Below are 12,050 nucleotides of genomic sequence, written 5' to 3'. Positions count from 1 at the left end.
CTCTCACGGGATCTACAAACACAGGATGCTTTGGAGTCGTCATTGTTACAAACCCTTAGGAGGGAGGCAGCCGGGACACTGTAGTTCTGAGGCAGGGCTGATGCGGTCTGCCCATTGTCACATGCCCTCTGGATCCCCCCAAATCTAAGATGCCATTGATTTTGAGATATCTCATTAGTTTATGTGCCACCGTGAAGGGAAAATGCAGCCAAGATGAAGAAGGTAAGAGAAGACCCCTGTAAAGTACGCTCTGCCACCCAGGGCCAGCTTGTGCTCGGCATGGAAACGTGAGAGCTGAATCTGCCACGTGGGAAGGGGTGGTGAATATCTTGTAAGCCTTGACCTTGGCTTTGGGGACAGAGACGGAAGAATGCCTCTGTAGAGAATATGAAGGGGAAGCTGAGTCATGCAAGTTGGAGGTCAGGGTTCCTGCTGCCAGCAGGGTCCAGGAAAACCCAAAGCTGAGAATTTAATGTCAAATAGATTCAGTGTGGTCATCCTCTAGGCCAGAGGGAGGGGCAAAGCTGCATGCTCCTGGCGAACTCAGTCTGCACAACAGCAACCAGCTGCACAGAGCCAACTGCTGTAAGACACATTCCGATTCAAGGAAGAGTGTCTTAGAATCGATGAGAGGCTTGGGCATACACACTGGGGGCCCTTTCCTGCTCCCAGAGCCTCTGCCTCATTCCTTCCTAGCTTCAGAAAGAGTCCTTGGAGTCTCAGAGCAGCGCTGACAGTTCGTCGCTGCTGTGTTCAGTCTGCATGGCTGCATTTGACACGTGAGCTGCGGAGCAGCTGGGGCTTTTCCCATGCTCAGCAGCCAGTGCAGAGCAGAGGCGCTGTCCCGTGCTGATAGCCTACTCTGACCCCCCCGCCCCACCTCCAGCAGCCCAAGCTGCTCTTTATGGTTGGAGCTGCCTATAAATGCTTCATTCCTCAGCACAGACATGGGGCCTGTGAACAGGGCAGTCAGGAAGGAGCGGGAGGCCTTCCGGAGTCTGGGGAAAGCCTGGCTGTGCCAAAGCTCCAGGGAGAGACTGTGGTACAGGCAGCCTTATGTGCTGAGCACCGGGTCCCTGATTTCCAGTCTTGCTGACTGGCACAGATACATCACCCTTTCACCCTGGAATGCTTGAAACCCAAAGGACCACTGCATGTTTGGGAAATTAAACCTCAGATGTCTTTTTCTTTTTTATTGACTATACTGGGGTGACACTAGTGAGCAAAATCACACAGGCTTCACATGCAATCTGTACACTAATGTGTGTTCACCACCCCAAGTCAAGTCTCAGTCCATCACCATTTATCGCCCCCAAACCTCAAACATCTTATGAAGGCAAGCCTCTTAAATTATCACAGACCTTTCATTTAAGGACTTCAGTTTAACTACATCGCTAACGGGTTGGAAAACCAGACAACCAGTGGGAAAACCTACTTGTGGATGGCCCATTTCGAAGTTAAATTTAGAACCCCGTCATAGAAAGCCTTTTGCATTTGAGCTCGAACAGAGCTTGAGTTGGAACAAAGTCACTGCCGATGGCAAGGAACCCTTTCCTTATGTTTGTGTAGCGTTTACAAATCCTCGCATTCTTCCATCAGGAAAAGAGGGCCATGTCTTAAGCAGGGAAATGAAGACATGGAGGTTAAGTGCCTGCTGGTATGGTCAGTGGGGACAGGGACTCCAGCTCTGGGCCTTTCTTCTCCCATGTGATGACGGCAGCGGGTGCTACCAGCCTGGGTAAATCTAACCAGAGTGGTAGGGTGTGTCCTAATGTTTTCTGCACCCCTTTCTCCAGGCTCTGGAGTACAACATCTTCGAAGGCATGGAGTGCCGCGGCTCTCCCCTGGTGGTCATCAGCCAGGGGAAGATTGTCCTCGAAGATGGCACCCTTCATGTCACCGAAGGCTCTGGGCGCTACATCCCCCGAAAGCCCTTCCCTGATTTTGTTTACAAGCGTATCAAGGCCAGGAGCAGGGTGAGTAGCTCCGGTCTTAGGAATTGTTTCGTCCGAGATGACATTCAGTTTCGTAAACCTGTCTAAGCACTTTTGAGTCGAGATGAGTGTGGAGTACTCAAGGATCAAGGAAACATGGTCTGGCCTTTCTATTCCTGGACGTCCAGAGTACTCGCGGAGGAGTCAGCTGTGTCGGCAGCCAGCCAGAGTGAAGCCAGACTGAGACTGCAGCATGTGCTCTGAGGAACTTCCAAGGAGGGACCACTGCTACGCAGTCAAGGCCAAGTGTCACAGGGAGAGGGCATTTTGAGTTGGGTCTCAGAGGTTAAGTAGAAGTTTGACAGGTCAAAGGAGGGAGGCAAGGGAATCATGCAGAGAGAACATCATGAGCACGGACAGCATGTGGTGTATTCGGGGCATGGTGAACTGTTTGTACCTCTGGAGCTCAGGGTCATGAGGCCTGATGAGTGGAGCTGTAAGGGAATTAAAGGGGGAGTGAGATTGGAAAGGAAGTTTGAGGCCAGATCTGAACATGAGACTGGATCCCTTTCACAGTATGTTTGGGATTCCTCTAGTTTTAAATGGAGTTTTTTATAGGGTAACTAGTCACCCATGACCCACCTTGGGGGATTGTTGGCCTAGAATCATAGAGGTGGTCCCATGCAGGCATCTGTCCCTGCCTTACCATCCACAAAGAGAACCCTCCATCCCTAGATATCACAGGCCTCTGTTGTAGCCTCTGTGCCTTCCATGTATAGGGAGGGTTGCCAGGGAGCTTCCTCTGTGATGTGTCCTGAATTGAGGGCTCACGTGTTTTGCAGCTGGCGGAGCTGAGAGGGGTTCCTCGTGGCCTGTACGATGGACCTGTGTGTGAAGTGTCTGTGACACCCAAGACAGTCACTCCAGCCTCGTCGGCTAAGACATCTCCAGCCAAGCAGCAGGCCCCACCTGTCCGGAACCTGCACCAGTCTGGATTCAGCTTGTCTGGTATGGTTATAGTTTGGGGAGGGCCGAGTTCTGCACGAGGCTGGTGAGTCAAGAGTCACTTTTGTAGGAAAAGAAGCAGAATGAATGGTATTGCCTCTTTTCCCAAAGCAGGAAGCATTAATATGACCAGAGATATAATTCACAGCCAGTGCTTAGTTGGGTTTCAGAATCTTTTTTCTTTTTTCTGTGACAGAGAGAGAGACAGAGAGATAGACAGATAGGGACAGGCAGACAGGAAGGGAGGGAGATGAGAAGCATCAGTTCTTCATTGCGGCACCTTAGTCTCCTTAGTTGTTCATTGATTGCTTTCTCATATGTGCCTTGATGGGAGGGCTAAGGAAAACCGAGTGACCTCTTGCTCAAGGCAGTGACCTTGGACTTCAAGCCAGGGACCTTTGGGTTCAAGCCAATGACCATGAAGTCATGTCTATGATCCCACATTCAAGCTAGTGACCCTGCGCTCAAGCCAGATGAGCCTGAGCTCAAGCCGGCGACCTCGGGGTTTCAAACCTGGATCCTACACGTCCCAGTCTGATGCTCTATTCACTGCGCCACCACTTGGTTGGGCGGGTTTCAGAATCATGACATCAGTTTATATCACATATAATGGCATGATGCATACACACGTTGTGTGCAACACCCAGTATATTCTGGGGACATCCTTTACTATGTATTATAGCCATCCTAAAAAAGGCTAAGGTGGTATTTCAGGATTTCTCTCCTCCCTAACACATGCACTACAGTTGACCCTTGAACAATGTGGGTCTGAACTGTGCAGGTCCATTTATATGTGGGATGGGCAGAGCATCGCCCCCTGGTGGGCATGCCGGGTGGATCCCGGTCGGGCGCATGCGGGAGTCTGACTGCCTATTTCCAGCTTTGGAAAAATACAAAAAAAAAAATAATAATAATAATAATAAAATATTAAATAAATAAATAAATACAATTGGCCCTTTGCATCTGTGGATTCAACCAAACAGGGTCAAAAACAGTATTTTTGCATATTCCCAGTTGCAGATTTTGAAAAGCAGATAAAAAATACTGGTTTTGGTCCACATTTGGTTGAATCTACAGATGCAAGGGGCCAACTACAATAAAGTTTTTGGGGAGTCAGAATTATGTGCATAATAGTTTTGACTGCACTGGTGGTTGGTGCCCTTAGCCCCTGCATTGTTCTGTGACCGACTGTATACTGTCTTGGTCCAGTTTGGGGACCTCAGCAGTTTCACTTCATAGTCCAGGTGCTCTCTGGTCGTGCCTTAGTCTCTTCACCTATCGAATGGGTATGATAGTAGTAGCTGCCGTATGGGGTTGTTGGGATTAAATAAGTTAATATGCATGTCAAGTGCTTAGAGTAGAACCACTGAGGGTTGTTCGCTATTTGCTTGCATAAAATTTTGTGATTTCAGGGACAATGAGAGGAAAGGGTCAAGACTATAGAGCTTCCTCACTTGAAATTCCCCTTCCGTCCTTCCTTTGGCCCCTGACTAGACCCCTTCTACTTTTCTAGCCCCCTAAGCCACAGGAATGTGTCTCTATTTCTACATCAGGTTAAACAGCTAATTTGGTGGGGTTTTTTCTTGTCAGAACATGGTCATGTACGCCACATATAGATTACCCATTTTCAAAAAAATTAAAAATAATGAACCTTTTTTTTGTCATAAAATGAAATGGGCATAATGATGTCTGTGCTTCTTAGGTCACCAGGCTGTTCAAATATAAGGAACCACCATTGCTCCTACTTCTGTCTAGACAGTTAGATGAGTAGTAGGGGGACAGCACACTGACTGACTAGCAGAATAAGGACAGGACATAAGCGGAGCCTGCTGAAAGCTGACACGAAGTGTTATTTTATACAGTTTTATCTTTTCACGTAATGGGTTGAGCTGGCTTCTGAAAGGACTGCTTCTACAATCTGGGTCTTTGGCCACCTTGAGCCATCCCGTCCTTGTAGTTTAAGCTTTCAGTGAGGTTTTGAGAGGACAAAGGTTTGGGCCTGGCCCCTTTGCTCCTGACCTGGGCCGTGTTGGTGTAGAGCGCTAATTAATGCCTGTAACTGTTTTTGACCACCGCCCCTCTTTCCTCTCCAGGTGCTCAGATTGACGACAACATCCCCCGCCGCACCACCCAGCGCATCGTGGCGCCCCCTGGTGGCCGTGCCAACATCACCAGCCTGGGCTAGAGTTCCAGTGCCCGTTCCACTTGTGGATGGGGATGGGGGATGGGACACCTAAGGACATTCTGAGACTTCCTTCCTTCCTTTTTTTTTTTTTTTGTAAGAGCCTGTGATAGTTACTGTGGGGCAGCCAGTTCACTGGACTCCCTCTTGGGCCCCACACTCCATCCCTCACTGGGTTCACGGTTTGGCTCACCCACTTCCCTACATATCTACAAATACCACACCACATCTGTCCACCAACCCCACATGGGGCTGCATCCAACACTCAGACATGTGAAACAGTAAATTACCATGAGGCTGTTTTCCATCTCAACAACCTCCATTGTACTTATCATCTTCTTTTTCATTAGTAGGGAAGATAAAGTGAATTGCCCAGAGCTGCCTTTTTCTTTTTAAATTAAAAAAATATTTTTTTCTTTGTGAGGTTGGGGAGGGGTGGGTAGGGGAGGGGGGAGAGATGTTTTTTGTTGTTTTTTTTTAAATACTAAATTGGAAAGCCTAATTCAATATTAATCCAAGGGGTTTGAACTGGACATCCTAATGATGCAATTATGTAGCCATCAAGCTGACCCACAGTGGTTGACAAACTCACATGTCCCTCCTGAGAGGTTCCAGAATGTCCCGTCACCATTCCATAGTCTTTTGGCTTAACTGTTAAGAAAGGGCAGGTTTTCTTTTTGGCCTAGATTTTGCTGCAGATTAAAATCTTTTGAGGATTGTCTTTTCCTCACTTCACCTTCTCTTTCTCTCTCTCTCTCTCTCTCTCTCTCTCTAGCTTTCTAATTCGTTTCACATCTGTATTTTTGTGTGTATTTCCTCCAGCCCTGGTCCTGAGACACTGCTTTCCCTCCTTCTCCCGCTGCCTTTTCAGATGGCTAGGGCTACCATTCTAATGTGGTCATGGGAACCTCCCTGGGAGGGTGCGCACTTCGTCATCACCACCATAGTAAGCTGCTGTCCTTGTCCCTGGAGGACTGGTGCTACCCACCCACCATCATGAGGATATGTGTATGAGTTTGAAACACTCTCCAGGTATAGAGAAGGGCCGAGGTACCCACTCACACCGTCCCAGGTGGCCCAGAAGGGACCCAGAAACAGTGCCGAGATGTAGAAGTCTGAGTCTATAGGACATGAGAGTTTTCCCCTGAGAGCAGTACTCATGGTTAGACAGGATCGAATCTGTAAATTGAGCCCCCAAACCTAAGTTGGCCAATTAGCCCCTCAGGCCCCCACCACTCAGAATTGTTGAGCTGGTAGGAGTCAGGCCCCAAGTTTCCTGGCTAAGTATCTTTTGGGGTTCCAGAACACACTGGGGCTTCTCACTTTGGGGGAATAGTAATGTTTTTCTTGACCCATTATTTCAAAAGACATCCTGCCACATAGGGAGGCCTTTTAAACTCAGAAAATTCTTGGGAAATTGGGCTTAAGGTCCATTTTACATTGCAAGAGGAAACATCCATTTAATGAGTGATATGTCACATCAGAGGTGGTGTGGGGAGAAAACCTTACAAGTTCAACGTGGCCCCTTAGAGACCGAAGGTGATCTGTGTCAACATCTTCCCTCTGCTCGTCTCAGTGACTCTTCACTAGCTGCCTTTGTGCCTGTCCCTGTCTTTGCTGATTCGTGCTGCATTTCCTTCCAGGTGTATTTACAGGGCCTCCTAGGCGATGTTCTGTCTGCAGGCTTTCATAAAACCCAATGTGCTTTTGTAAAGCATCACAGAAAAGTAGGTCATTCCATCCTTCCACTTGTCTCTCCACACATTTGGCCTTTGGGGTTATGATTAGGGTTTATTTTTTGTCGTTGTTTATTTGTTATTTGAAAAGGAAATTGTACTTTTGAAGAATAATTGGTTAACTTAATATATTCACTTTTTTTTTTCTCACCTGCACTTAGCATTTGAACCAGTTGGAAAAAAAAATCTTTTTGTTTCAATTCTAAGAAACACTCGCAGCTCTTTTGTGTTCACTTGCGTCTTCCTGTTTTTTCCTGTACCAGGTCATGGTCCTTTTTTTGGTTACTTGGATTGTTTTTCTTAAAGCGACTTAAAACCTGAAGATTCCCTCAGGCTGTGTAAGCATGTTTACCTGTTGGCTTGCTTTGTGTGTCTGTTCAATCAATGTCATATGTAAATGCTAAAATAAATTGACAGTGTCTCAGAACTGAATAACTGCAGTGACTTGATGCTCTAAAACTGTAGGATTTAATACTAGATGGATTTTAATCCTTGGAATTGTGATTGTGACCCATGAGTGGAGGAATGTTCAGTGCTAAAGCGGATCATCACGTGTGTAGCCAGAAGAGTACCTTTTTTTTTTTGTAACCGCTGTCTTAATGGCAAAATAATTATGGTAAAAACAAAACAAAAGAGTCTCGTGTTTATTATTCCTTAAGAATTCTGTGTTATATTACCATGGAACGCCTAATAAAGCAAAATGTGGTTGTTTCACGGGTGTGTCTGTGTTGAGATGTTCAAGAGGCAGCTGTTTGGCCTGGCAGAGCTCAGGCTTGGTAGTGCTGAGTGTCAGAAATTCATCAACTATCCTAAAGACGCCGGAAGCACGCTGTGAACCTAACATGGGACCTAGGAAGTGGCTGGGGCCATACAGGTTAGTGTGGGTGACCTCTGGGCTCAGTCTGGCGCATCCTCATGCTCCATGGGGATGTGGAGGGTGAGAGACTAGTGTGTGTGGATTTGCATACAGAGCTCAGTCCAGGAACTTGCAGAAAACCCAGTCATAAAGCACATTGTCTTCTGTCCCCAAGCACATGCCAAGAGTGCATAACCCAGTCATAAAGCACATTGTCTTCTGTCCCCAAGCACATGCCAAGAGTGCATGTCAGGGCAGAGCAGGCTGGCTACTTGGAGCCCACAGTTCCTGTCAGCTGGCACTGGCGTTGTTGGGTCTGACAACACCAAACGCAGAGGTGGTGGCGGGGCGCACAGGCCCATCACAGGGCTGATGAAATCTTACTCTTCCTTTCTTCCTTCGTTTTCTACCCTGCCCTGTCCTAACAGGATACAGGTAATTCACAAAAACATACACCAAGCTTTTCTAAACGGTATCTGAGTGAAGGGAAAATGAGAGTAGGAAAAATATAAGGCCTGACTGAGGTTAGTACAACACACCTGCCATGAGCATGGGAAGCTCTGAATGCCCTAGCAACAGCTACAAAACGAAGATAATGGCTACAGGGGAGGTGACATGTATAGTATCCAGAAGATAAATACACCCTTCAGAAGAAACACAGATTCTTGGTCCTCAGCCCTGAGGACAGTTGTGGGTACCGCCAGTAACCAGTGGTGCATGTGAGGGCTAGCTCTTCCACTACCTTCATTGTGTGCCTATGACATTATTGTGATCAAGGAAAATGAAATCTTTCTGGAGGAGAGGGGTGCAAAAATAATCATCCTATCAATTAAGACTTGGGCCAAGAGTTAAAATCCCAGGTCCACCCATTCTAGTCCCACTCTGGCTTCATCCCACACCAAAACAGTTCACACTCATGCCTGTGGACACCCTAGTTCACGCTCCCAACTTTTGCCCAACACCTGGCAGGCAATCTGAGAGCTGTCCACGTCCACCGTGAGTTTTGCCTTCTGGTCCACGTCCACCGTGAGTTTTGCCTTCTGATGGAATACTCAGCAGAGAGACCCAAGTAGGCACTGGCCGTACGCTTGGGTCCGTTTGGGCAGAGAATTGCAGAAGGATGGCCAGAGAGGGGCTACTCTAAGGAGGAAATCCCATGGGTGCCATATGGCTAAACAGTGGGACCAGGTGTATAACTGGTGTGATTTAATCCAAAGAGATTTCAGGACATCTAGAAAAGGGAAGTGGAATGCATGTTCTTTGGAAGGTGTTTTGTCTCATGTTGTCTAGAGTTATATCCTCTAGCAAGTGTCTGTAGCACACATTGTGTGAGGAAAGGCAGATCTGTTCCTTTTTATCAGCTGAGATGGGGACAAGTTCTGTCGTGCTGCTGATGAGGTGTGTGTCTCAGGAAGCTGTTTAACTCCTGTGGGCCTTCCTTACCCTCTGCAAGGTGGAGATAGTGTTATCTACTCAGCCTAACTCCCAGTGTAGGTTTGAACTGAAGTGGACAAACTATAAATCAGACATGGGACAGAGCTGAGGATGGGGAAGAAACAAAAGGAGGCTGTGGGAAACGATGTCCCCAGTGTCTCTCTCTAAAATAGGAATAGATGAAAACTGATGCCTGCAAAGGTCTTTAGTTGACTGCAGCGATTGTAGATCTATGAGATATCAAAGATGGTGTCAACTATTAAATAAAACCATCTGTTTGTTAAAGTCACATTTATCAGCCTGACCTGGTGGTGGTGCAGTGAATAGAGCATTGACCTGGGACGCTGAAGACCCAGGTTCAAAACCTGAGCTGATCGGCTTGAGCACAGGGTTGCCAGCTTGAGAATGGGGTCATAGACATGACCCCATGGTCACTGGCTTAGCTGGAGGCCCCCACCCTCTTCTGGTCAAACATGAGAAAGCAATCAGTGAACAACCAAACTGCCACAACTACAAGTTGATACTTCTCATCTCTGTCCCTTACTGTCTGTCTCACACACACAAAGTCACATTGATAATAACTAAAATTTATTTATTTTTAAAACAATTTTATTTGTTGATTTTAAAGAGAGAAAGGGAGCAAGAGGAACAGGAAGCATCAACTTGTAGTGGTGGCTCGTATGTGCCTTGACCACGCAAGCCCAGGGTTTACAACAGGTGACCTCAGCATTCTAGGTCAACACTTTATTCACTGTGCTACCACGGGTCAGGTGCTAACATTTATTATTACTGCCAGGTACTGCTGTAAGGCCTTTCACATTTTTTTTTTTCTTTTTTAGTGAGAGGAGAAGTAGAGAGACAGACTCCCGCATGCACCCAGATCAGGATCCACCTGACAAGCCTACTAGGGGGCAATGCTCTGCCCATCTAGGGCATTGCTCCATTGCTTAGCAATCAAGCTCTTCTCAGCACCTGAGATGGAGGCCATGGACTTCCTGTTTCTGAGCCATGGCTGTAGGAGGGAAGAGAGAGAGAGAGAGAGAGAAGTGAGAGGGGGAGGGGTGGAGAAGCAGATGGTCACTTCTCCTGTGAGCCTTGACCAGGAATTGAACCTGGGACATTCACACACAGGGCCAAAGCTTGACCACTGGACCAACCAGCCAGGACCATTTCACATGTTAACTCAGTTAATCTTTGCAGCAACCTGGAGTAATTTTTGCTGTTGTACAGAGTTAAGCAACTTGCTCAGCACCAAACTTTGAACTCATTCAGTCTGGGGCTGGTGGCCATTGTTTTAATCTCTATTATTCTACCACTTGTGAGAAAGCTCCCCTTAGAAGAGTGTGGAGAAAAGAGAGATGAAGAGTACCAGAGGATAAGATGGTTCAGGTGGTTAGACTCAGGAGCAAACTGGACAAGTGAGCTTCGCAGAGAGGAATGCTTGATCTCATGAAGCCAGAACTCATTTGGAGATATATGGCCTCTAGATAAGAAGAAATGAGAGGTCTATAAAACACACAGCCGCCCTGGCCGGTTTGCTCAGTGGTAGAGCGTCGGCCAGGCGTGCAGAAGTCCCGGGTTCGATTCCCGGCCAGGGCACATAGGAGAAGCGCCCATTTGCTTCTCCACCTCTCCCCCTCTCCTTCCTCTCTGTCTCTCTTTTCCCCTCCCGCAGTGAGGCTCCATTGGAGCAAAGATGGCCCGGGCTCTGGGGATGGCTCCTTGGCCTCTGCCCCAGGCGCTAGAGTGGCTCTAGTCGCAACAGAGGGACGCCCCAGAGGGGCAGAGCATCGCCCCCTGGTGGGCAGAGCGTCGCCCCCTGGTGGGCGTGCCAGGTGGATCCCGGTCGGGCGCATGCGGGAGTCTGTCTGACTGTCTCTCCCCGTTTCCAGCTTCAGAAAAAGAAAAAAAAACAAAAAACAAAAAAAAAACACAGCCAAGAGATAAATGGTTTAGAGAAGGGCAAAAAATGTAAAGAAAAATAATAACGTGTGCATTAAGTTTTATCTACAAGATTTGGGGAAATTGTATTGATTTGGTGAAAAATTGTAAGTGTCTGCATGCATATAATTAATTTTTATAGGGATATTGCAAACATGAATAAAACAATGCCTATTGAAAAGATTTTGAAAGCAAAGAGACCTGTAAGTACATTGTCATTTCATGAAGATTTGATGTCAGGAGCGGGATGGCGCAGTCAGGAAGGGGACAGGCGGGCACCAGGATGGACCCTTGCAAAGTTGGACATATGAGAGGGGCATATAAAGATTTATGGTTCAAATAACTTATCACATTGAGATTATTTATGTAATTAATAATTTTGGCAGCTTAGCTGTGCTGTAGTTACACAAACAGTCCTCGTCCTAATAAACTTCATCCCACAATACAACCATCTGGAAACCTGCTGAGGTGATGAAACTGGGCAGAGCTCAGAATGAAGTGGCCCGCAGAGCTCAGGGAAGTGGGTGGAGCTTAGAGAGAAGGGGGCTGTACTCCGGCCATGGTGAGCTTGCCTTTGGACCACCTGTTTTTCCTTTAATTCTGTGACTCTGGGGACACCAGGAAACCTTGATAGGATCCAAATGTGGACCTCTCAGAAAAGAAGGGGCAAGAGGGAAGGAATTATTGACTTCCTGTTCACAGCTCTTCAGGGTCAGTCCTTCCTTGGAGCAGACTAGAGGTATAGTGGACTGTTTCTGATCACTATTTTCCTTGATTTTTTCTGTCATGCCAAAGGTTCGCCATTTTCATCCGTGAGCAATTCCAGTCCTTTCAGGAGGTCGGCTTGTTCGTGGTGCTGCTTTCCCCCTGCTGGAGACACACATCTGGTCGCAGGCATGTGCAGAGTGCTGTGACAAGCGAAGAACAGAGTAGTCAAGGACTGCTTTGTTTCTCAAGAGACA

At 47.3% G+C, this 12,050-nt stretch overlaps 1 protein-coding gene across 3 annotated transcripts in view; it reads left to right on the top strand.

Moving 5' to 3' along the window:
• DPYSL2 (dihydropyrimidinase like 2) overlaps window positions 1-7,571 on the top strand; it is a 117,527-nt gene extending 109,956 nt beyond the window's left edge. For all 3 annotated transcript variants that reach the window (XM_066267011.1, XM_066267021.1, XM_066267030.1), the window contains exons 12-14: window positions 1,797-1,976; window positions 2,777-2,942; window positions 5,033-7,571. In XM_066267011.1, the coding sequence (XP_066123108.1) occupies window positions 1,797-1,976; window positions 2,777-2,942; window positions 5,033-5,124 (438 nt within the window). In that variant the 3' untranslated portion in view covers window positions 5,125-7,571. The remainder of the gene's footprint in view (window positions 1-1,796; window positions 1,977-2,776; window positions 2,943-5,032) is intronic.
• The last annotated feature ends 4,479 nt before the right edge of the window (window positions 7,572-12,050 follow it).

Source organism: Saccopteryx bilineata, chromosome 1 (genome assembly GCF_036850765.1).
Source record: "Saccopteryx bilineata isolate mSacBil1 chromosome 1, mSacBil1_pri_phased_curated, whole genome shotgun sequence".
Classification (NCBI taxonomy): domain Eukaryota; kingdom Metazoa; phylum Chordata; class Mammalia; order Chiroptera; family Emballonuridae; genus Saccopteryx; species Saccopteryx bilineata.
This window is presented reverse-complemented; position numbering and strand designations above follow the sequence as displayed.